Raw genomic sequence first — 24,070 nt, 5'->3', positions numbered from 1 at the left:
TAAGGAAGAAATGAAGTTAGTTCAGATTGGTGTACTAAAGACTTAATTTTCAGGTGAGAAGTTTAGCATTCTTTTTGCCCTGTGAAGTCTGTAAGTTACTAGAATGAATCTGGAATACTTCTTTTGTGGTTGAGATTAGCTACTACATACCCACTCTAGACCAGAGCATGCTGAATTCCAGCTTGATGTTCTCCATAATGCATGGAGTTGGGTGTTGTGTGCTGGAGAAAGGCTGCCAGTGAGCTCTGTCTTGTTGCAGATCATTACTGCCTTGGAAGAAGACCCAACGGCACAGAAGATGCAGCTTGGATATAGACTGCAACAGATTGCAGCAGCTGTGGAGAATAAAGTCACAGATTTGTGACAGGCACAGACAGACTGCTCTCCCCTGGCTGAATGGGGACAGTGCTCATCCTAGTTGATAAACAGGGTGTCCTGCTGCCATTGGAACCAGACTCTCCAAGGAACCTGCAGGTGACGTGAGCAAGGGGATGGCCAAGGCAGTACAAAGTACAAGCGTCCTTGCATCTCAGAGAATATTTTTTTACAGTTTTTTTTTCTTTTTAAAAGCAAAATGAAACAAAAAAAAATAAAAAAGGACAAACTCTGGTTTTTCCCTGGCAGACTGCTGAGGGGCCACACAGGTCCTTCCTACAGATGTTATGTGAATGTGCCAAGTTCGCAAACCATGTTATTGAAGAGCCAGGTGACAACACCGAGCACTCTCTGTGGAGTCCTCAGCCTTGCATGGATGCCCTTTCCAGTGCTGGAACACTCCCTGCTGCCACCACTCACTTCCTTTGGGATCAGGAAGCTTTTTCTGCGTTGATCGCTGTGCTAACCTCTGTTTCCAGCTAGCAAGCACTCCTGAGAAACTCCTTGCAGCAATGTCCCTGCTGGTCCCAGATGTTGGATGTGGAAAGGAGAGTGTCCAGTGGTGAAGGTCTCTTGCTCCCCAGTGCTCTGGTCTCTGACAGCTCGTGTGTGGCACCTGCTTGGCTGGAATGTGCTCACCAGCATGGGTGTTTGCCATGGGGCCACTGTAGATGGACAGCACCCCCTCACCCTTTCCCTCAGGACAAATTCAGTGTGAGAGTCGCTACCTGGCTCGCTTCGGTCTCCACTGACTCAGCTCGGATCTGTCTTCCTGGTTCCTTGTGGTCAGAGGTTGTCCCGCTCTTTGGAAAAGCACAACAAATGCCTTGTGCCACTCCCCCTTCCTCCAGTGTCCAGCTGTTCTGCTGCTCTGAACTGGATTTGTAAATACCCTCAAAGTTAATGTATTTAAATGCTAAAGGAGAATGTTTAACTTTGTGGCTTTGAGACAAAGCTTTTCTTGGAGAAGTATCTCTGTGCACTTCTACTGACAAACGTCTGTCAGCACTGGAGCAGTTTTCTCCGCTGCTTTGTCTGCAGGGATAACTTGTAGGTGTCTCTGTCGTTGTACCAGCAGCTCGCCTTTCCCCACGGCTCAGTCCCAGGCTGTCTTTGTGCTCTTCTCTTAGGCTTGCCTTACACCTAACTCTCAGCTCCACTGCTCAGACTTTCCTGTTGTGGCACATAGAAGGGTTACTTGGTGAGCTGTGAACTCAAAGGAGCTGTCAAGCACAACCATGATGTTCCCAAGGAGAGTCTGGTGTCCTGCAAAAAGGAATGATTTGTGCATGGAGGAGAGGCCATGCAGCAGGCACAAGCACAGTTAGTTGGCAGCTGTCACTGGGCAGCTCCTCACTGCTCCTTCCTAAGTTCCTCTACCTTGTGAACAGTCCTCTGCCCTTCTAGGAGCTAATTTGTAAGGGTGCTTTACTTGTTCTCTCTCCCGCTCGCCCCACCCCTGCCCCCCCAGCTGCTAATTCCACACTGATGTCCTGTGTGCCTGGGGCAGGTAGACAGGTCTGACTCCTCTGCCACTACTCTGAGGTGGTGATTGTGTGAGCCAGGAGGGAGCAGAGCTAGAACAGAGCAGGATGACATCCCTACCTCTCTTTACATTGCAAATAGCAGTAATTCCAGGCCTCCATCAGCCCTGTGGCTTTGTGCAAGTGCTGTGCAGTTGCAGAATTGTCCATGAAGCAGGCTAATGCTGGCCTCTCTTCTCTTCTGTGACCCTCTCTCAGCAGTATAGCAGTATTCCCAGGTACATGGTGTGCCCAGAGTATGAGCATCCCTGTGCAACCTTCTGCTCCTATCCTGCTGTACAGAGAGAGCAGCAGGGTGGCTGGCTGGCTGCTGCCAGGCAGAAATGGGGCTGCAGAGTTTGCCTCTTTCCCCAGGTGAGGACCAGTTAGGGTCTCGCTCCTGCCTGATCACCCATTTCCACAAAACTTATGGGAACTCAGCATCTCTGAAACCTTTGTCTTGACTAAATCTGATTAAATTGGTCACACCAAAAAGTTGAGGAAAGGACTGCTGGATGGGAAAAAAACAATGCAGTACACGTTAGTAAAGCCCATTTCTTGAGGGACTGCAGGAGGAGATTCCTTGGTTTGAGACAGGTGCAGGTGTAGTGGTGGAGTAGCATTGTCCCCTTGTGTGTTGGTGGATGGACTTTCTACCCTAGGAAACAAGGCCTGGTTTGTGGCCTCTCCAGCTTGCTCAGTGTCTGCCAGAAGCCACAGAAACTCCCCTGGATTTCTGGCTCTACAGACTGTCAGTGTCTGCCCCTATTTTTGCAGAATTATCTCTGCACTTTCCCAGAACAGAGTGGCTTGAGGCTTAATTCTCATTCCACCTCCCACTGGTATCCACATTCTCCCTGCTTCTCAGTGCTGTTCCTGGATGTTGGAAATCGTCTGCTTTTTCCGAGTGTATCTGTGAAAGTCTGCTTTTATTAGATTGATAATCAAGACTTAAAAATAGAGCTAAACATAGGTGATTGACCTATTTAACATCTTCAGCTTGTCCTTGCGTGGCTGGACAGGACACACTGCCCGGTGCAGGTGCAGTGAGGGTGGACAGCTGGTAGTGCCCATCTCCTCCCATCCATCTGTCCTCGGTGTTCTAGATACCAGCATCCTCCTCCCTGTGGACACACACTGAGGGCCCTCCTGGGATCATCTTGGCTGTTTAGGCGTGACCCCTCTTATCTCCGTCCGTGCCCCTGTCCTGTGGCAAAATCCGTTTCTGTGGCAGGGTTCTGTTGCATTTAATTTTGCACAAAACAGGTTTTATTATGGAATTCCCTATTGCGGGGAAAACTTATTTATTTATTCCTCTTGATCCTTCCAAGTTTTTCCCAGTCTCTGCCTGATTCCACAACCAACCGGACATTCCTTGTCAAGGACAGAGAATCCTGTCTGGAAGTTCCTGTTTGCCCACAGGTAGCAAGTTCAGTGGGCACCAGCAGAGAGAGCCCTGCTACCGCAGCCTGCTGTGGGACACAGGGATGTCACTGCTCCAGCAGGACTCCCAGGACAGCGATGTTCCCCAGTCACCCAGCTTTATTTAGTGCTGTGGTCAGAGGGAGGGACTTGCTTTTGCCGTGGTCTGGGTGAAAGGCTGAGAACTCATCAGTGTTAAGATAAATCTCCGTTAGTGTATTTGAATGTCTCTCCCTTTGGCAGGCTGAAGCACAGCTGGCGCCCACGTGACGTAGATGTGAGAGCTCTTGCTTTCATCTGTCTGGTGGCAAATTTAGGCTGTACCTGAAAGCTTTTTTATTTTGGTAGAAATTATGGCTGGTTTTTTAAAATTAAAATAGAGGGTTCTTGGATGCTGCTGCCTTGGTGGAATGCCATCTTTTTCAGGGCGTGCCCTGGTTGCAGCAAGATACTTTTTTTTTCTTGTTTTTTCCTTTTCTTTTTTTTTTTTTTTTTTAATGTGTGCCTTTCTTGTGGGGATGGTTATTTTGGTTTCCAGAACACCCAGGGCATTTGCTCTTGTAGTCGTTTTCCTGGTCTGTGTCGTGGTGACTCTGCTCTCTCCCAGCCTTGTGACTTGGTGTCTGTCTGTCTGTTATGGTATGGCCTGACCTGCATTTATGCCCTGCCACACCTTAGGTTCTGCTCAGAGCACCCAAGGTACTGTCTTTCTCAAGTTTGAATTAATAATTAATATAAAAAGCTTGGAAAAAAAAATCTGAATTTTGTTACATAGTGTAATAACTGTTTGTAGATACTGTTCTGAGATGTAGGAATCTATTGGTGATATAAGAGGTTTTGTCTGTAAATAATCAGTTTAGAGTCAAAATGATTTTAATAAAGAGAATTCTTACACAATAATTCAATAAATTTTAATATACAACTTCTGTGTCATGCTGGTATTGCATGATGATGCAATTACACAGAATGTATTTGCCTCTTTTTCTTCCTAAGTGGAAACTGTACTCCGAAGCACCAGGACCCCGAAGCTGTGTGAGGAGCGAGGCTTCTCCCTCCTCCCTAGGTTGTGTTTCTTCAAGATAACCTTGTGCCAGTTCCACCTGCATTCCTCTGCAGTTTCCAGAGCTCAAATACCATCCCTGCCCATGGGAGCAGGCAGCCTCCCTCCACAGACACTCGTCTTGGCTGGCACTGGGGCCACATGGTCCCTGGCAGCTCTGGCTGTAGTCTCTCACTCTGGGTAAGGGTTGCTGAACCTTCACCGTTGTCACTGTTGGTCACTGTTGTCCACCAGCGTGAGGCAGAAACCAGTGCTTCTAATTTACCAAAACAACTTAATTCTTAAATGAATTTCACAGCTCTTCCCAGACAGCAATCTGGCTCCTGGCCCATCTGTCCTCTTTTCTTCCCTCCCCTTCCTTTACTAGCAGAGTTTCGTACAGTCTGCCTCTCCCCCTCTTTTAGTCCCTCCTCTCTGTGCTCTGTGCGTTCTTGTTGCCCTTTAAGGGGTCACAAGGCGCTTGTCCCCTGCACGCTGCCCCGCAGGGCTCAGCACCCGGCCTGGCGCAGCCTCTGCCCCCTCCCTTGGTATTTTTAGTGCAGGGAAGGCAGGTGAGAGCAGAGGGGCACAGGCAGGGGGAGAACCACTCTGGGAGGCCCTGGCCTGGGTTTGGCAGCCTGGAGCTGCAGCAGAGCTACTGCAGGCAGGGTTAACCCTTTGCTGCAGGGCTGGGGCCTGCTCTCTGCAGCCTCAGCCAGGAAACCCGAGCTGTGAGAGCCCAGGGCCCCAGCGAGGGGGAGGCCAGGCCATGCCCAGCTCCGGTGTGAGGCTGCAGCTCGTGGCAGTGGGGGAAAAAAAAGTGATTCTTACTGTGTGTGGCCTTTTCCTCCCCTGTGTTGTGTGTGCTGGGATGCTCGTGTCCCCCCAGGGCTGTGGGGAGGATGCTGCTGTGCTCACTCTCCAAGAGACAGGAGCAGGGGCAGCATGGGCTCTGTGGCCAGCAGCACCATGCTGTGGTGGTGGTGGACTGTGTGCAGGTGCTGCTGGAGAGGCTGAGGTTCCTCAGGTCTGGCAGTGTGGCACACAGGCTGGTCTGGGAACAGGGATGGCTCTGCCAGGCAGAAGATGGTGCCGCAGAGCAAGTCCTGCTGACACACTGCTGGGAGCAGGGGGAAGAGTCAGGCAGCCCCACGGTTTCTGGGTCTGGAGAAGGCAGAGCAGAGGGGGAGGACTTCTCTGTTTCCATCTCAGTAGAGCTGTGAATTTCCCGCTATAAATAGTTGCTGTGGAGACTGTGAATCTACTGCAGGCTGACAGGCCTGCTGCCAGGGAGGCAGGGAGAGGCCAGCAGTAAAGTGAATCCACCGCAGCTGTCTGAGGTCTCCTGCTCTCCCAAAGCCAAGGTTGTTCCCAGAAGTGGTGCTGTGATCTGATACCCTGCTCTACTCCTCACCACGTCCATCCAGTGATGCAGAAGTTCGGTGGGCTCAAGGCCATCCCTCCTGGGGCAGTGCAGACTAAAATCAGAGCAGGACCAGCTGGTATCTCACTTTGGGGAGCTCCAGAGCGAGCCAGATGACAAAGGGAATGGCGTGAGCTGCTGCATGGTGAGTCTGTGCTGGGCCCTGGGGCTCAGAGCCCCGCCGGGGCCGCTTGTCTGCTGTGTGCTGTGACTTGCAGGGGTGCTGTGCTCAGCCAGGGCTTGCAGGTCTGTGGTGGTGCAGGAGCTGAAAGTGTGTATTGGTCTGGTGAGTTCTGCCACTCCAAAGGTCCAGGTGTCATAAGGCATGACTGGTGTTGGGCAGCTCTGTACACTGTTCCATGCAGGCTCGGTGGAGGAGTCCAGGCCAGATTTGAAGCATCACTCCTCGTCCATGTCTCTCACAAACCAGGCAGGAGCAGTTCTTGGGCTGAAATTCCCTGAGTTAGTCTAGGCCTGCAGCAATTCAGTGGGTTCTGCACAAAGTAGTTGGAATGACAGAAGCAAAATAAGTTGTATTTAATGTGAAAGTATCAAGAAATGAAGGATTAAAAGCACCAATTGTCCTCTATCACAAAGCTTAGAAAAGTGCATTTCACTTTCCTGTACCAAGTTGCATAGCAACACTCTTCATCTTTTGCCAGTGCTTCCACCCAGAGAGGGTGGATGGAGGTAAGTCTTGCATGCCTAAGGATAGACTCGGCTTGCCTCTGCAGCAACAAGGCCACCAGGGCCTGAACTGCCCAAAAGCTCCATCCATGCTAGGGCTGAGTTTTACACTTTGGGTCTGCCTCTGGGTTCTATTTTCTCACTGAAGCCTCCTATCACCAGAACACTCCACCAAGGGAAGAAGCTGTTGAACTCCCATCTCCACAAAACTGAGTTTTGCTTTGGCAGGTAGGTGAATGGTAAGCTGCATGATTAAAGCTTGCTTGCTCTCAGCTCAGGCCCTGCTGTCCTCATGATGTGAGTGAAGAAGGCCCAGGCAGATGCTGGAGGTGCAGGAGTGTGTGAGGGTACTGATAAGCTTAGTCTGTGCACAGACTAAGGAAATAAGGAAAATTTTGATTTCAGTTCTGTTTCATAGGTGAGATGTCAGGGAACATTTACTGTAAAGAGTGGCTATGCAGTGGCTATGTAGCGTCCAGGGGGTTTATACCCAAAGAGACTGATTCTGAACAGCATAAATGCAAGGGTAAGAGGTGTAGAAATGTGAGGAGGGGGAGGCATTTTGAGCTCCTTTCAGACTTCTGTGCAGGCATGGGTGAACAGAGTAATGTCATCTCTGGCACTTTGGGTTTTCCTTGACAGGGTGAAAGTCTTGAGCCCAGTCTGACCCTTAACTGGAACTGTGTTGGGAGCCTGCTGGGTGCCCAAAGGCAGGCTGTGCCTCTGGCTGCTGTGCTGGGAGAGGAACATCAGCGCATGGAAAGAAACCTCAATGTTTTGAGGAAATCAAAACATTGAGTCAAAACAGGTTCTCTGTCTCAGCAGCTGGAAGATGTTACAGCTCCAGAACAACTCCCTGCCACCAGCACTGCCAGCCCTCTATAACTATTTCTGAAAATCTTCTAGTTCAGATGAGTTCTGAGCTTTAGTGACCTGATTTGGAGGATTTAAAGTTCAATATTTCTACCTGTGCTAATGCTCTATGGGCATTACTATCACCTGTCTCGAGCTCTGACAGTGTGTGTTAGCCTGAAGCTTCAGCTGTACAGCAAGTGACATTTCCAAATTATAGAAGGCGGGGTTGGGAGTGCCCCAGCTACTGTGGCTTAAATTTGTATTTCATTAGCAATAAGAGCTCTGGGCTGCTATTTCAGGTGACCAGTACTGAATCCAGTCCTACCTCAGTGCTGCAGCACTGGGGGACAGCAGTTGGATCAGTCTGTCTTTGCTGTCTTGGTGTTTGTGCTTTGGACTGTCATAGTAACAAACCCCATGAGCAGCCCCTTGCCAGGATGTCCTGTGGCCTTGCTGGGATGTCACACGATTGTCAGTGACAAACCCGTGCTCCAGCCCCAGGGCTGGACTGTGGGAGAGGAGCAGCACTGTAGTGTTTAGAATGCAAGTTCTGTTTCACACCCCTCTGGAGCAGGAGCCTTGCCTGCCAGCCAAAGCCCAAATTCCCCCCTCAGCCAGGATGGGGGTAGGGAAGAGGTGCTTTCCCTGGCTGTGGGAGGGGGTCCCACAGGCCCCGCTAAGCCCCTGAAAATACACACTAGGAAACCTGAGACTCCCACCTGGCCCTGGCCCCGGACCAGCCTGCCAGCTTTCCCCTTCTGAACTCTTAAAATAATCCCTGTCTCCCTGAAGTGCCAAAAGTGTTTGTAACAGCCTGACTCCAAGAGCTGCAGAAGGGAATGGGAAGGAAAGGGGTGTGAGGGCACAGCAGAGGTATGGCCACCCTGCAGCTCTCCATCTCTCTTGAAAGGAATGAAGTGCTGAAGCTCACACTGCCTGTGTCCCACAGCTTGGTGTCCCACTGCCTCCATCCCCTTGTGCCAGGATCTGCCATGCTCCAGGGCCATGGAGGAGCAGGGGCAGCAGGAGATGCCATCAGCCCAGTGCACAGGTCAGTCCTTGGCCTTGAGGCTCCAGAGATGAGATCATGCCAGGCTCTTCCCAGGCTAAAGGAGGCCACTGGGACCTGTCAGGCTGTCCTCAGCTGCTCGTTCAGTCTGAGAGCATTTAGAGATGTCATTAATATCTCTTGGTGATGATTTTCCACAGGAGGCCACCACCCCATGCAGGAGGGAGAGGTGTTCAACACGCGATACCAGGTGCTGCACAAGCTGGGATGTGGCACCTTTGCCACTGTCTGGCTGTGCCAGGACATGAGGTGAGGGGCTGAGTGCCATTCAGGGAGGTGGGAAGGGGTGGCTGATGTCCTGGCAGGGCTGGCCCCTCTTGTAGACACAGCAGAGCACAGTCTGGGAGCATGCCAGGCACCCCTGAGCACAGGGAAAACCTGACAGCAAGATCAGTGGGGTGCAACGAGCAGAGCTGGTCCCCAGAAATCAAAGAATGTAAATGAAGTGGGATCAGCCCTTGCTCTACATTTTCTTTTCTTGTTTAGACCCTGCATTATTCGTGTTCTTTTTCTCTCCAGTCTCTTGCTGGTCCCTGGGGAAGTTGTGCTGCCAGATGCCAGCAGGAGGGATGCCCATGGGCCTGGTGTGCTGCAAACCGAGGCCAAGGGTGCCTGCAGAAGGGCAGCACCTTCCCTGGGGAGCCCAGGGCTGGCTGACTGGGAGAAAGGGAAGTGCTGCTGGTCAGGGCCAGCACTGGCTGACAGCTGTGGTTCATTTCCCAGGAGGAAGAAGCAGGTAGCTGTGAAGGTTCTGAAAAGCAGGGAAGGCTTTGCTGACACTGCCCAGGATGAGGTTGCTTTCCTCCGATGTGTAAGTATATTCTGTGGGTCTGTGCTTTGCTCCAGCAGATGGCCACTGAGTTCAGGCTTGAGTATCAGCCTCATCATCCCCTCTGCCTGCTGGTCTCAGTCCAAGGAGCTAGGTGAGGGAATAGGAAAAAAAACCAAAAGCTGGGGAATTCATAGAAATCACCCTGGCTCAGGACTGGACTCTGAAACAGGCATTTTCTCCTTCCTGCATCATACTGGGACATGTCCCACTTGCCCTGTCAGCCCATTTCTTTAAGCTGAGACTGAAATCCAGCAAAAAGGAAGAATCTGCAGAATGATAAGGTATCCAATCAACAGAAGAAGGTGGTAATGCTCTTAAGCAGGAGATAGGAGCATATCTACTGTACCTGTATCATTTACAGAGGAACATTACTCAGAGGACATTGCTGTATCACAACACTGATGCTGAAGTAAAAGGCACTATTTGCAATAGAAAAATACATGATGTACCAAAACACAATAAACATCTGAAGTCAGAAAGCTTCTTCTGGCCTCTGCTAATGGAGGTGATAATTAGGTGCCTGTATCTGGGTTGTAGCAAGTTGCCTTTGAAGTTGTCTGGAACTGCTAGTTCTAGAAAGCTTGTGGTTACAATTCTTCAAGTTTGTTCAAATACAAAGTTACATCAGCTTCAGGTGAGTAAAAGCTATTAAATTCTGCATTTTAAATTACTCTGTGGCCTTTCTCCAACAGGTTTGAGAGAGATTTAGTTAACACCTGTAAATCTGTAGGCCCTATCTAAAGGGAGATGAGCCAGATGCAGTGATGCAAGAGGAAGTACCAAGTGGCACTAATTTAATGTAATCAGAGGGCTGCTTTTCCACACATCAGCACAACCCTGTGTAGAGAGTGAGCCTTACCCCTGATTTATTATTAATTCTGAGAGACATGTCTGCCCATTCAGCAGCACACAGCTGTTTCCCAAGGCTTGTTCCCACCAGCACTAGGGCTTAGTGCCTGCAGAGCTGCCAGAAGAGATGATCTGGTCTCTGCTTTCAGGGCTGCTCACTTGTGTTGTGCCAGAACAAACCTTCTGGCACTGGTGCAGGTGGATCTGGCATCTGCAAAATGAACCAAACCAAAACCCTAGCAGTTGTGGCCATGAGGAGAGAAAAAACCAGCATGAATGGCTGTACCAGGATAAGTGCTCTGGGAGGGCAAGCCCCTGGTGCTCCTTGTCACACAGGTGTGTGGTGCTGGGGGTGCTGTAGCACCTGTGCCTGGAGGTTCACTCAGCACATGTCCAGGTGGGTGTAAGGACAAGCTGAGCACAGCACAGGGTGCTGCTCCCACTGAATGCTCCCCTGGCCTGTTGCAGTTTCCAGCTGCAGATTTCTCAGGCCAAGGACGATGCTTGTGTGGGCAGGAATTCTCAGTGGATTTACCTTGAACCCTCGCAAGTCCCTGTGAGATTCAGTAACCACAGCCCCCTGTAACAAGAACAGTCCCCAGACACCTATGTGCTGTGTGAAGAACCATCTCTGGTGTTTTTGGACCTACTACATGCTGGGTTTGAAGACCCCTGGCTCTAGTACAAAGGATGTGTTCACCTCCTCCACTACCCCTCCATATCCCATAGATCACTTGCCCACAGCCAACCTTTTCCAGCACAAATAAGCCTCCTTCACTGAGTTCTTCCAGATGTGGAAGCTGCTCTCTACCCTGATAAGACAAGTAGCATTTGAGTGGCCAAAGACAGCCATAATGCCTCTGCCTCTCTTCAACCCCTTGAGTTAAAATTGCCAAAGGGCTGGTGTGAGGCAAAGAAAATCTCACTGATGCTGAGAGCAGGGAGCTGTCTTCTTGGGGGAATCCCCTTCCACCTCAGAAAGGAACACTTTCTGAGTCTGCCTGGAGAGAATAAGCAGCAGGAAATGTGCTAGATACTATCAACAGGATTGGTGTTTGTTGTTTTGATGCTGTGGGTGTGATGGTCCCACCTGGTCAAGAGCAAGACAAAACATACAGAAACTCATTCCTGGTTTTCCTGATGTTGTTTTCATGGGATTTGTCACAAAGTGGCAGAAGAGAAAGTCTGTCAGACAGGATAAAACAGGCAGAAAGTGTCCTTGTGCACATATATGTCTCTGATTGCAGCTTTCTTGGAATCCTCCCCCTCAGGTAAGCTGCATGAAGAAGAAGGACCTGGCAGGAGAAAACATCGTCTCTTTGTTAGATGACTTCAGAATGATTGGAGAGAATGGTTTCCATATCCTTCAGAGAAGAGTGCTTTTCTGGGTCAGCAAAGTCTGGGCTTGCCTTGGAGAGCCACAGGATGGTGTAAACCTAAGTGCTGTGCTGCCATGAGGAAGATAAGCATGGATGAGCAGGGCTGCAGCTGGACCAGGGCACATGGGCATGGCTGGAGGGGAGAGGCTGAATCAGGAGGTATTTGGTTGCTTTGGTGAAAGGCAAAGGGTTGGTGGTAACACCTTTCCCTGTTAGTGAATCCCTAACTCTCTCCCACATTCTTGCTTGGTATTTGAGGTGCTGGGTCCTTCCATTCGATGTCTGATGGAAAACTACACAGCCCAGGGACTGCCCTTGTCTTTTGTGAAAAAGTCTTTACAGCAGGTGAGAACTTAGCTGCAATCAGGCAAAGGTGCCAAGGGGCTGTTGGCTGTGGGACATGCCACAGTCTTCCTCCCAAGGGGAAGGACTTGGGTGTTACTGCCTAAGCCTGCAGCCTCCTCAGGTTTGGGAAGGAGTCAAGGCCACAAAGTGCCAAAAGCCTGCAGATGTACACCAGGGAGTCAGGGCTGGCAGTTCTGTTCCCATCAGCCCAGTAATCATTGGGTTCTCTGCTGCTTGTAGATGTAGCAGGGGACAAACAGCCTGCCATAGTTCTACTTCTTGTGGGCAAACCATCTCTGCCCTCCTGCTGCCCAGAGAAGTCCCCTCTGGCAGTAATTCCAGACTGCTGGCATTTGCCTTGGCATCCAGCTGTGGGTAGCACTGTCAGCTCCAGCAGCTTTCTGCATGGTACCACTGAAGGCTGATCAAGGTCTCCCTCCCATTTTCACGTGAATTTCTAAATTGCTGATTTGGTCAGCTGGTTCTCTCCATGTTGAGGTTTCCCTGTACAGAGCCAACTTTTCCTTCATCCACTGTAAGGATGTGTTGTGCCTATTTAAAAGATGGTGAAAAGTGAGTTTCTTCAGGGCTGGCTCTGCTTAAGGAATGAGAAACCTGAGTGAGGCCTCAGAATAGTTAAAATTACTTTTTGCCTCTCGTGCTGAGATTCATCAGAAGTCTGCACACTTGCCAAGATGAAGATTTGCTACCCTGATTCGTGTGCCCTTCTAGGGATACTAAGAAAGAAAATTGCTTCCTCCTTCATCCTGTTTTCTGTAGTAGCCTCTCCTTTCTCTAAAGAAGCTCCACTAACACCTGAGTAAGTTACACAAAAATGTAGTGGCATTACCTCTGTGCTCTATGTGATACTCAGGCTTTTGCTGATACATTATCTGCTTTAATTGTAGAATCTCAGTTCTGTTTCCTCCCTTCAGAACAGCACTGGGGAAGTATTTACTTCTGATTCATTCCAGTTTAGTTATTTAAATCTTTCCCCACATTTCACAGTTACCATTTAAGGTTGATATTTCCCTGGGGCTGGTGTTCATCCCAGAATAGAATTTGATAATACAGAGAATATTTACCAGTCCTTTATGACTGACCAGAGTGTTAAAAAACAAACCTAAATCTCCCCATAGCCTTTTCTCTGTTATTGATTTCTGATAGTGAGTGTTCGTCTCTGGAAGGTGTTGTTTATTTCTCCCCTGTGACAGGCCAGGCTCTCCCTGGTGCATCACGAGCTTTTCTTTCCCTACATGGCTCTCCTGCAGGGCCCTGAAATCCTCTGTCTGCACTCACTCATGGTCTCTCCCCCTCCTGTCTGTGTTATCCTGTGTCTTCTTCTTTCCTTGTATGATGGAACATCCTCCCATGCCTGTCACTGACACCAGTCCCTTTACATGTCAGTGTCATTCAAATGGAAGTTGGGGGCTGGTTATAATCAGTGGCAAGGCACAGAGGTCCCAGGACACAACAGCCATCCAAAGAAGAATGTTTTTTCAGGAGAAAGTTCAGCTTTGTAATCATAACAGCCTCCTCATAGCCCCGTCCTCCTCCCACTTCCCTGGGCTTGCCCATCCGTGCTGGTGTCTGTGGATTGTCACACTGTGACAATTGACACTTTTGCTGTGTGTCACCCCAAACAGCCCTTTCCTCACTGGGCTGTCCAGGCCTCCCCTTGCTCCTGGGGCTCTGTTGTCCTGTGAGGTGATGAACCCCTTGTGCCTGCTCCCATAGGCCACCCCACCAGGAAACCATTTATTGCCAGCAGTTACCATCCGTGCCTGACTGTCCCTGACTTGCACTCCCGCTGTGCCTGCCTGCTCTGGCAGCTGCTGGGGCAGGAGAGGCGGTGGGGACCCTGTCAGGGCTGCTGTGACAGCGTGACAGTGCTGCCTCATTGCCAGGTGCTGGCAGGGCTGCATTTCCTGCACAAGTGCTGCCGCATCATCCACGCAGACATCAAACCGGAGAACATCCTGCTCTATGGACGCAGCAAAGGCCTCCAAAGGCTTCTCACGGCTACACTCGACTGCCACCAGGGAACAGAAGGGAGGCTAAAGGGAGCAGGTGAGCACTCCAGGGATTTTTTAACAAAAAAATGGTCTTAGGTGTTTAATGGCAGGAGAGAAATAAGAGGCAGCAGGTACAGATACCTTAGGAAAGGTTCACATCTCCTACAACAGCGAGTACAAAACATGACAGCCAGTATAAAACATTATAGCCAGCTTATGCTGCTGAAAGGCCTCTCCTTTCTCTGCTTAACACAAACACCAGGCTGGGCTCAAGGCACCTACAGAAGTGTGGTCCTGCAGGTGGGTTTGTGTGAAGGACAGCTACAGGTCACAGATATCTGTTAACAGCCCCACCACCACCTCAGAGCTCACTCTCAAGGCTTGAGGTACAGGACAGTTCCATGTGACTGATGTTTTCAGCTGCTGAAAGGTTTACATACAAAAAGGCTTGATCAGAAAGCTGTATGACACTCCTGCTCTTTATTTCCCTCATTTCTGAGGTTTGTGGGAGACTTGTATGTGCTGCTAATTTTCAAGGCCTTCTGAGACATAATTTATGTGCACAGAATGGTGTGAATATTGAATAAGATGTAGGGCTGGAGAGTTTCTCAAGAGATTATCTCATCTCCCAGCAATGAGGCCTTTCATATTATCCTTGCACTGTGTTCTCCTGTGAGCATTTCTCCCATGACAGTGTTGTTTTGTCTCTCAAACTCTGGGGCAATCAGGGAATGCTAAATTAGTGACCGAGTCTTTTGCTTGGAGCAGAAAAGCACAGTATTAAGCACAGGCTGACAGCTCACTGTAAGGCACTAAACCAGGAATTACCTTTTTCTGGGATCATATGGAAACATAAGGTCCACATTGCTGGCCAAGCAGGCTGTATCCAAGGTCTGTGACAGCCAGGGTTGCTGAAGGCTGAGGAGAAATTACAGATGTTTTTGTTCTGACTGGTGCTCTCCTCTGGGCCCACAGTAATTTAACCTTGGTGCTAGAGGAACCCTGAAGCACGACAGGAGCATATGGTCACACTGTTCCACTCCAAGCTACTGTTCTCCCATTCTCTTATGTTTTTACTGGATACCAGGCCTTTTTTTGTGTTCCTTAAAAAAAGAGAGGCGGCATTTGATTTATGATAAAAAGTATTTAGGAGCTTTTTAGCTCCTAAATTAGGCCAAGAAACTTTAAGGGAAGGCAGACATACCTCTCCTGTGGTAAGTGGTGTGTACCTGCTGGTTCAGAAAGACCTGATTTCTCTTTGTCCTTTCCATCTAGGAGGTGATCTTGACAATCAGTTGGAAGAATCTGATCTAATGAGCATAGAGGTGAAAATTGCAGATCTAGGAAGCGCATGCTGGACAGTGAGTCTGCTCCAAGTCTCAATCCCATGACAATGTGGGATGCTGTGTGCTTCTTTCCATCCCACACTGTGTCTGTCTGTCCCTTTACAGCTGAACAGCTATTTCAGAGATGCCAATATTGGGAGGTTTTGTTATGTTTGCCACTCTCAGCTCCAAGCTGTGCACGTTCTTCCTGAGCCACTGTCAGTTTTGGACATTTCTCCAGCTTGCTGTTAGTCCCTACAATTAGAAATTTAAAACTATGTTCAGTGTGAAATGTTGGGAGGTAGATTCCCACTGGTGTCAGTGGGGCAGGAATGTGCTGGCTGTGCCCTGCACAGAGCTGAGAACACACATTCATTTGTGTCCCCAATGTCCTGTCACTGCACAAGAAGCTTATGACCACCAGTGCTGCTGTGGCTGGTTTAAGGAGTTTGTTTCTGTTTTAGTACAAGCCTTTTTCCAAGGAGATACAGACGCAGCCATACCGGGCCCTGGAAGTGCTTCTTGGATTAGACTACGGCACTCCTGCGGATATCTGGAGTACAGCCTGCCTGGTAGGGCTGGGGACAGCACTGGGGAGGTGACAGACCTTACCTGGCCAGGGCAGCGTGTCCTTAGCATCCATGTAAAGAAAGCTTCCTTTCTGAGAGGGCAAAAGGGGCTGTTGGCACTCATTCACTTTAGGGCAAAAGTCTGCTGCTGGTACAACCCACTCCGAATTTAGTTTAAGCTCTAAAGCAATTCACTCCATGTAGATTAGCTCAGAGGCTTGCCTGCATCAGGCACATGCTGCTTTTCATCCTGATGGAGCTAAAGGTGTTGTTTCACTGTGGTACAGATCAAGCCAGTGTGAGTATTTCCACATTTTAGGACCAGTTTTGTGTGATAAAGAGGGCAATATCAGTTAGTGAGCATGGAAAACTCCAAGATAATCAGTGAATTAACAGTGCTACTCCATTTCTAGGCATTTGAAATGGCAACTGGAGAGTGTCTATTTGATCCTCAACCTGGGAAATATTTCTCCAGAGATGATGGTAGGACTCCATGAGTTTTATTCATTTCACTGACAGAAGTGTCACAGTCTGTATCTAAATTTTTCTTCCCTCCCTTCATCTAGATCATGTTGCTCGTATTATTGAACTCTTGGGAAGAATTCCTCCTCAAATTGTTTTCTCTTGGAACAAGTCAACAAAATTTTTCAGCAGGCCAGGTAAGAACTGGCATAAGGAAGTTTATTTTAAAAATCACTGCAGATCTGACACACTCCTACTCAGCTCATGTTGAACTCCCCCAAAGGTTACTCACACAATGCAGGCTACAAGCAGGGATGGAACACAAATGGAAATTTCATAAAGAGCAGTAACACTCCCTGCCCTGCCTGCTTTGCAATCCATGAGCATTCCAGGGATGAATGCACAATCCTGAAAAATGGTCATAGCAAACACCGAACAGGGAAAGCATTTCCATTCTTTCTCCTTTGGATTTGGAGAAAATGGAAATGCAGACAGGAAACAGTTCCATGCCAGGAAGGCTGAAGAGTGTGTAACAGGCTGCACTTCACCCATTCACTGACAGAGAACAATGATGGCCAGGAATGGGACACTCATATCCTTCCAATGTGGCTGCTATATTTAGGCTTCTGACCCAACTGCAACATCTCTTCTGTTTTATTCTCCCCAGTTCCTTTCCCTTTGACTCATGATTCTTGAAACCCTTTTTTGACCACAAGGCATCACATGACTCCACCCTTCTGCAGTTTGGCTTACCATCCTTCTCTGCTTTCATGCTTACCAGCCTACCCACAGTTCATTCAGTGCTTAGTACTGGTCCCATGCGGGAATTTAACCAGCACCTCCCTGCACATCCACATCCTTTGCTCACACTTACATCTTCTATGGTTCTTGAAAGAAATGAATCAAAACTAGTTCTACATTCACTCTCCCTGTGAACCAGCCTGGCCTGACCACACATGCCTGACTTGAATCACTGTATTTACACCGTGCACTCCCCAGGACGAGGGCTGCTTCTTGCTCAGTCATACACTCTGCAGGGCCCCACAGAGCTGGCTGGCATGTAACAAACTCAACTGGAGTCTTGCGAGCTCTGACACTGAAATAGCATGATGCATCCGGGTGCCTGTGGGCAGGCACGGGGAACGAGCAGCAATGGCTCTGGCATGGTTATTCTGGGAACACTTTGTGCACTCTTGGCACATTCTCACCTAAGAAAAGTACTCAGGAACAGAGAGACTCCAAACACCAGCTTGAAAAGGTGGTTCCTGAGAAACACCCGAGAGCCAAACCTGCAAGGGGCAGCTCAGGTGCAGCTTACAGAGATAATTCCAAGAAGAAGGCAAAGATCTTTCGGGATGCTTTGGGTTAATTCTGAGGCGAGGCGCGGCAGCCTGAGCCGCGCAGGTGTGCCTGAGGCGCTGTGCCCACGCTGTTTCTGCCAGGCGCGCTCCTGCGGCTCTCCCGGCTCTTTCCCCGCAGCCTCCCCGGCATCCTGGCGGACCGGCACGGCTGGACACCGCAGGAGGCGGCCGCCTTCGCCGCCTTCCTGCTGCCCGCGCTGCACTACGCGCCCGAGCGCCGCGCCAGCGCCGCGCAGAGCCTGCGGCACGCCTGGATCGCCGCACCGTGACCCGAGCCGGCTGTCCCCGCCTCGCGGCACCGCGGGACCCGCAGCAGCGACAGCACCGCCCTCCCGCGGGGCCGGGCCGACTCTCCCGGCGGGGGCGGCGGCCCGCCCGCAACCCCCGGTGCGCCGCCTCTGCCGAGCGACCGGAGCGGGGCGGCGGCTGCGCAGCTCCGGCGTGATCCCGCGGCTCCCTCCGCGCCCGGGCTCCACTCCCTTCCTCCCGCGGCCCTGCAGCGCTGCGGACCGCACGCATCGCTCACTGCGAGCTGCCGCAGACGCGCTACGCGGGCACCGGAACCGGGCGGAGCCCCTCGGCCGAGCTCGGGCACCGAGCGACGCGGGGCCCCTCCTGCCCGGCTCGGCCGCCCCTCCTACCGCGGAGGGGCCGTCCCTCCGCCTCACTGCCCCGCGGCCTTTGTTCGGGGCTCCAGGGACGGCGACCGGCCAGCTGTGGAAGCGCTGGCCCAGCCGGCCCGGGCCGAGGAGGGGCGGTCTGAGCCCCGGGCGGCCCCGCCGGGACCCCGTGAAGGGACCCCCGGCCCAGCCCCCTCCCACTCAAACCCGAGCGCGAGGACGTGCCGCGCGGCAGGCCCCGCGCGCGCGCCGCCGCGCAGGCGCCCTGCGCCCCCCTCCGCCCAGAGCTCCCGGCCGCCCCCCGCACCGCCCCTTCGTTCTGCCACGTGTCCCGACGCGGGAGTCGCCCCGCGCCGAGCGATCGCGCCCCGCCGGCCCCGCCCCTCGGCACGTAGCGCGGCTCGCCCGGCGGGCCCTGCCGCAGCCCGCCCGCTCCGCATCGCGTCGACGCTGTCGGCGGCCGCCCCCCTGCTCTCCGCGCCGAGTGGCAGCGCCGCGCGCCAATGGGGCGCCGGGACCGTGGGGCGCGCGGCGGGGCGGACGCGTGGAGCCCAATGAAGCGGCAGCAAAGGCGGGGCCGCGGGGCGAGGTCGCCAATGGCGAAGGTGGAAGGGCGGGACTGCGGCGGCGGCGGGCGCCCCGACGGGGCGGGACGCGGCGGCGTGACAGCCAACAGGGAGTGGGGTGGGCGTGCCCGGGGCGCCCCTGGCGCCGGCGCCGGGGATCCCCGTGCACCCAGTGCCGTTTCCGCCCGGCCCGGGGAGAAGCCGCCGCTGCCGCCGGGGGAGGGGCCGCCGCTGCCGCGGCTGAGCGCTCGCTCTCGCCGGCTGCCCGGGACACGCCGTGGCGCCGAGCCGGGCCTGGTGCCGCGCAGGGGCCCGGGGAACGGGCCGGCCAGGTAGGCGCGGGCAGGCGGGAACCGGCCGTAGCCGGTGGCGGGAGGGAACGCTGGGGCGGGCGGCTGGGCGGACGGCCGCGGGAGCTCCTGCGCGGCCCGCGGTCTGACGCTCTGCTCTGCGCTGCCTTGGCAGCCCGGTCAGCAGCGCCCCGCCGTGCCCCCGGAGGCCCGGCCCGAGCTGACCCGGTCCGGCGCGGTGTGCGGGCATCATGGCGGGCCCGGCGGTGCGCGGGCTCGGGACGCCGGTGGCCGGTGCGGTGCCAGGGCCGGAGTTGGGGCTGGAGCGGCCGCGGGGCTTTGTCGGTAAAGGCGAGCGCCGATGAAGCCCCGCTGCAGCCCGGCCTTCTCCGCGCCCCCGTGTCCTCGCATTGTCCCGAGGGGCCTCGGGGGTCGTTGTCCGGCTCGGGGCAGCCTCCGGGCTGTGGCTGCCCGCCCCGAACCGCCGGCCCCTCCAGGCCTCGGTGGAGGCGGTGTTTGACCTGCATTTTCTGCTTTCTCATGGTGCCCGCGCGGCGCCTTCCTCCGTAACCCCCGCTCCCGGCGCCGGCGGCTGCAGCGAGGATCCTCCCGCATTTCCTCGCCCGTCACCGCGGCCACCGCCGGCGCGGGGGGGGTTCCCCGCCGCGCTGCCCGCGCTCCGACCCCCGACGGCACCGGCAAGGTCACTGTCGACCGGCGGCTCGTCCTTGGGTGCCGGTGACCGGAGTTCACCGCCGGGCCGGGCGGGGAAGCGGCGCCGGGCAGTGTCTCGCCGTCCCGGGGGAGGGAGAGAGGCGAGGCCGCGTGTGGCCCTGTGGAAGCGGGGGAGATGGGTGTAGCAGCGAGGGGGGGTTCGCAGCGCCTTCCCGGCCGTGTCCTCGTGGTCCTCTGACACCAGCTGAGATCCTGGGTGCGCTGTTGGGGGGGAAGAGCGTGTTCTGCGGGGCTGGAGAGGTCACGGGGCGCTGCAGGGCTCCTGTGGCTGCTGCGGGCTCGGGCCATGATGTAATGAGAGCGTTGGGGGTACGGCGGGGGCGAGTCTCTCTCCTTGGGTGAGGGAAGAACTTGATGTTGGTGTCTGATGGTGTGCTGGTACATTATGGATTTCAGGCAGTTGCCCCCACCCTGACTGGGTGTTGCTGCCAGAATCTAAATCCAAAAAAGGAATTTTTTTTTTTTTTTTTTTTCAATAATCAGAGATTCCTCTTTTCACTGGTATAGGAAATACTAGGATTTATTTTTTTCTTGTGGTTGACCCAGGAAGTCATCTTGTTGCCGGCATTCAGGGTTTTTTTTTCTTTTGCTGTAGAGGTGCAGGGAGGAGGGTGTTGCTGTGCTCTGGATCCTGTGGGTAAGCGTTGAAGGCAGTGACAGCAGCTGCTGTTGGCTCTGGAGCTCTGGTTGCTATGAGAAAAGCTTCACTAGACTTGGCTGCTATCTCCAGGGAAGGACAGCAGAGCAGCCTCCATTAGTGTGGTGGTAGAGGGATGGCTCACTCCTGTTCAGCAAAGGACTTTACTTTTTGGGCTGTTTCCACAGGCCTAAAGCAGGAGCAGGGATATGTTTTCGTCCTGTGGGACAAAAATGTCCAAGGTGGGTTTCATCACCATTCTTGAGTTAATGGAATTGCATTAAAGTGTGGGTTGGAAGCCCCAGGTTACCTTTTCCACATATTTTGGTCTGTGTGAAAAGTAGGGCAGCAAGAATTGATATGATCTTCCTGTGAAGTGAAGGCTGCAGTTGTGTCTTTTTTGAACTCCAGTCTCCTTCCCAGCCAGTAACAGAGCCAGATGCTTTTCTTATTGTTTGTATGTCTCCTTCCTCCCCTCCCAGCGCCTGGGCCCCACTTGCCTTATTGACTGGAATTTCTGCTGTGTGCAGTGGGTGTGTGCAGCAGACACCAGCCTGCTAGTGCTGAGGAGGGATTTTCCATTCACAGACCAGGGAACTGTCAAAATGAAGTCCCGACTCAACTTTAGGACTGGAAACAGAAAGTGGGGAGAGGAGTTTTCCTCTGCTGCAGAGTGCAATTTATTCTCTGAGCTTCTTACATGTTTTTATGTCAAAATGTATAGGAAATGTTGCTCTGCTGTGGAATAGGGAGGTAAAACTCCTGTGGATAATGGGAAAGATTCCTCCCTTTTGGCTGACTCAAATGCTTGAAGGAACAGTTTGCAGGAGGCCATTTTTGACGTGACTCTGTATTGTGGAATCTGCCAGCTCCCATCCACACTCTGTCTGCCTGACTGCAATAGCTTCCTTTTTTTTTTTTATTTTTAAAGGAAGAATGAGTGCCTTTCTTATCTGCTTAACTAACCATTTGGCACTGGCCCCTGTCTGTATGATATTGTGCTGTCGAGTTAGAGCTATCAGCATATTCCAGTGCATTTGTTAGAGATGAAACTGTTAGTTGAGGTATGCAGCATGGGAATACATTAGCATTAGAAAACACTGCCATCTTTGTAAACTAACACCTATCATGGGGAGCCCCTTGCCCTGGCCTGAGTTACCCAACTCAGAATTACTATGAGCTTGAAGCAAAAAATTCCAGGACCAGAATAATGTGAGAGAGATTAAAATATGCCCTTAAATCCGCTTGACTGGCAGCAATCATGTGCTAGATGCCAAACTCTGAGTAGCTTTTATATTTGAGAATCTGTAGCACACAAATTGCCTCACAAGGTGGGGTGAGCAACTTTTAACCCCCTTAAAACACATCAGTCTCTGGGGCTGGAGGTGTCATCTGCTGCCTAACCTGGAGTGACATGACACCAGTACTGAACTCTGAATTTTGTGAGTATGAAACTGCTCCCTGTTTTAATGAAATACAGAAAGTGATCTTCATGGCCCTTTAGTATTTGTTTACAGTCTCTCTGTAGGTTGTTTACAGTCTCTCTGTAGGTTATAATGGGGAATTGGTCCATTGCCTCACATTCTGTTGGATAACTGGCACCGCTTTGACAAGGCCCTGGCTCTTCATTTTACTGTCAAATCCCAAGTGACCTGAAAGTAATATTCCTTAGCTAATGTTGTCTGGTATTTCCCTACTGCAAGGTGGGGTGATGAAATCCCATGTACATTTGAATCACTTTTTAAAAAGAGCCTCAGTTACCGCAAGATTTTATTTTAAAACTTAACAGGTCAAAGTTGAAAAAACACAGGACAGGGATGGCATTGAACTGGAATCTCAGAACATGCAGAAGTTATGCTCTTTTTTTCTGGAGGGAAAAAACCCAACCAATCATGGATTTAAATTTTCCAAATGTTCCTTGAAGTAAAAAAACCCCATTTTTAATTCAAAGTTCCAGGTGCAAAGTGTGCAAGGGAGAACTAAATGTGTGATGTCCCAGACATGTAATTTATTAATCTGTCCAGTCTGTACTTTCTCGCATTTTGGATGATCAGACTTTTACAAACTTGTGTTGAATGATGTGATGAGATAAAAATGTTTCTATCTATTCTGGCAATATTAAAACAAACATAACGACTGTTCAGAGGTTTGAAAATTCAAAAATCATTGTTCTCATGACATTATTACTGTATTACAAAAGCACATTTGTGCTTTTACTCTGGTGCTGCTTGTGTGTGTAACTGAAATTTTGCCAATGAAATGCTGTGTTGTGTGCAGTGTATGAGAAAGATTGCAATAGGCAAACTGTTCTTTATGTGTACAAGATGTAGTAGCAGTGCTTGAGTTGAAATGTTAAATGTGCTTAAGTGTATAGCATGTGAGCTGTTAAGTCTCAGTTGCCCCTATGAAACTTCAGCTACTATTTGATTTTAAAATAAAAACTGTGTTGTGTTTTACATGTCTGTTTAGTTTTTTTTTTTCCCTCTTCCAAATTAAAAGAAAAATAGCTATGGGTATTACAGCTGTTACATAGCTATGGGTATTCTACAGCCAGTCTTTGGCTCCCATGACCAACTTGTGGCACGAGTTAGTGCACAGTAAGTTTGCACTTGCATTGTTAGGGGCGGGTTTGTATAAATCTGGCTTAACCTAAACCTTTTGCTTATTTTGATCATGGAAAAAGCCCCAGACCATAATGCAGCAAGAGTTCAGCATTTTGAAACTGTGGGAGCTGAGGTTTTTTTCCACTTTTTCCTTTTAATTCCTTATTGAAGTTGCTTGGGGGATCTTGGTTAGGGTTGATTTTTTTTTTCCACAGGATTTGCTATTTTGATGGCAATTTTCCAGTATTCCTGTAGCAAATCAGCCGAGCTGCAGCCCCTGTCCCTGCTGAGCAGGGAGAATGTGCAGTGCTCCAGGCCTCCCTGCTGAGCTCACACAGGGGTGGGACTTGCTAAGCTGCTGAAATCGCAGCTAATGCCCACTGAGCATGCTGAGAAACAGTTTTTCAACTGCTCCTAGTTTAAATTTTTTTTCTATAATTAGCAAAGATGCTCTTTGTCTTGAAGGATGATCTATGGGACAAATCAGGAGGTTCTGGTTCATCGTCCCCCTTCCCCCCTCCCGAGCCAGTGGTGAAGTAGTATTTTCCTGTAACAAAAATAGCTGAAGAGATTTTTCCCTCACTTCAACCGATGAGTCTGAACTTGAAAAGCTGTAGCCCAAAAAAAGAAACCTTCAGCAAATAATAGTCTTAATGCTAGTTTCTGTTGCCACAAGTCCTATAGGAGCATCGAAATGGTTGTTTAAATTGTAAATCTGCATCATTCTGATCTAATTTAAATGCTGAAACAAGTAGAACAAACAAACTATATTTTAAATAATATATTTGAGAAATAAAGTATTTCTTGGTGAGTTTTATTTTCCTCCTGCCAGACATGCACAAACCCCAATTATTTTAATGAGCAATATGGGAAATATTCAGCAAAGTGTACTGATGTACTCAGACTTAAAGGTGGAAAAATGTGGGAGGATTTGTCAGCGGTTTGAGTGGCAAGCTTTTAGTGAGCGGGAGAAGTAATTTCTTTTGTGGTCAGGAATCTAATAGTCTCACATTCACCAAACATGAAGAAAAAAGGGGGGACTAAGAGAGAGGAACGTAGAAGAGTGGCATTGAGAAATGGTCAGGAATT

General features: G+C 51.0%; 4 protein-coding genes across 5 annotated transcripts in view; 3 read left to right on the top strand and 1 right to left on the bottom strand.

Moving 5' to 3' along the window:
• PLXNB1 (plexin B1) overlaps positions 1 to 4,205 on the top strand; it is a 55,826-nt gene extending 51,621 nt beyond the window's left edge. Inside the window, exon 37 of the mRNA XM_041465170.1 lies at positions 260 to 4,205. Within this exon, the coding sequence (XP_041321104.1) occupies positions 260 to 364 (105 nt within the window). The 3' untranslated portion in view covers positions 365 to 4,205. The remainder of the gene's footprint in view (positions 1 to 259) is intronic.
• Positions 4,206 to 5,790: 1,585 nt separating this feature from the next.
• On the top strand, positions 5,791 to 18,130 carry LOC121351548 (SRSF protein kinase 3-like). The gene is made up of 13 exons (XM_041463774.1): positions 5,791 to 5,927; positions 6,632 to 6,697; positions 8,235 to 8,375; positions 8,534 to 8,642; positions 9,117 to 9,204; positions 11,346 to 11,433; positions 11,692 to 11,798; positions 13,706 to 13,868; positions 15,089 to 15,174; positions 15,603 to 15,710; positions 16,121 to 16,190; positions 16,274 to 16,366; positions 17,612 to 18,130. The coding sequence occupies exons 3-13, from the start codon at positions 8,330 to 8,332 to the stop codon at positions 17,797 to 17,799; spliced, it is 1,146 nt and encodes a 381-aa protein (XP_041319708.1). The 5' UTR covers positions 5,791 to 5,927; positions 6,632 to 6,697; positions 8,235 to 8,329; the 3' UTR covers positions 17,800 to 18,130.
• Positions 18,131 to 18,351: 221 nt separating this feature from the next.
• On the bottom strand, positions 18,352 to 22,786 carry LOC121350769 (serine/arginine repetitive matrix protein 1-like). Its single transcript, XM_041462415.1, has one exon. The coding sequence runs from the start codon at positions 19,546 to 19,548 to the stop codon at positions 18,352 to 18,354; it is 1,197 nt and encodes a 398-aa protein (XP_041318349.1). The 5' UTR covers positions 19,549 to 22,786.
• SETD5 (SET domain containing 5) overlaps positions 18,915 to 24,070 on the top strand; it is a 65,250-nt gene continuing 60,094 nt past the window's right edge. Inside the window, exon 1 of one of the 2 annotated variants that reach the window (XM_041459787.1) lies at positions 18,915 to 19,048. The gene's annotated coding sequence lies outside the window, so the exon portion shown is untranslated. The remainder of the gene's footprint in view (positions 19,049 to 24,070) is intronic. The other variant, XM_041459795.1, reaches the window with a different exon arrangement.

The sequence above is a fragment of the Pyrgilauda ruficollis genome, unplaced genomic scaffold (genome assembly GCF_017590135.1).
Source record: "Pyrgilauda ruficollis isolate IOZ18807 unplaced genomic scaffold, ASM1759013v1 scaffold10, whole genome shotgun sequence".
In the NCBI taxonomy this organism is placed as follows: Eukaryota; Metazoa; Chordata; class Aves; order Passeriformes; family Passeridae; genus Pyrgilauda; species Pyrgilauda ruficollis.
Note: the sequence above shows the minus strand (reverse complement) of the source record. Positions and strands in the feature narration are given on the sequence as shown.

What these genes read in the sequence shown, in the direction of transcription:
- LOC121351548 (XM_041463774.1), top strand. Translation starts at nt 8,330, where the DNA reads ATGGAGGAGCAGGGGCAGCAGGAGATGCCATCAGCCCAGTGCACAG. An exon ending in GCCATCAGCCCAGTGCACAG is followed by an intron (nt 8,376 to 8,533) that starts GTCAGTCCTTGG and finishes GATTTTCCACAG; the next exon opens with GAGGCCACCACCCCATGCAG. An exon ending in AAAATTTTTCAGCAGGCCAG is followed by an intron (nt 16,367 to 17,611) that starts GTAAGAACTGGC and finishes TGTTTCTGCCAG; the next exon opens with GCGCGCTCCTGCGGCTCTCC.
- LOC121350769 (XM_041462415.1), bottom strand. Translation starts at nt 19,548, where the DNA reads ATGAGAAAGCAGAAAATGCAGGTCAAACACCGCCTCCACCGAGGCCTG.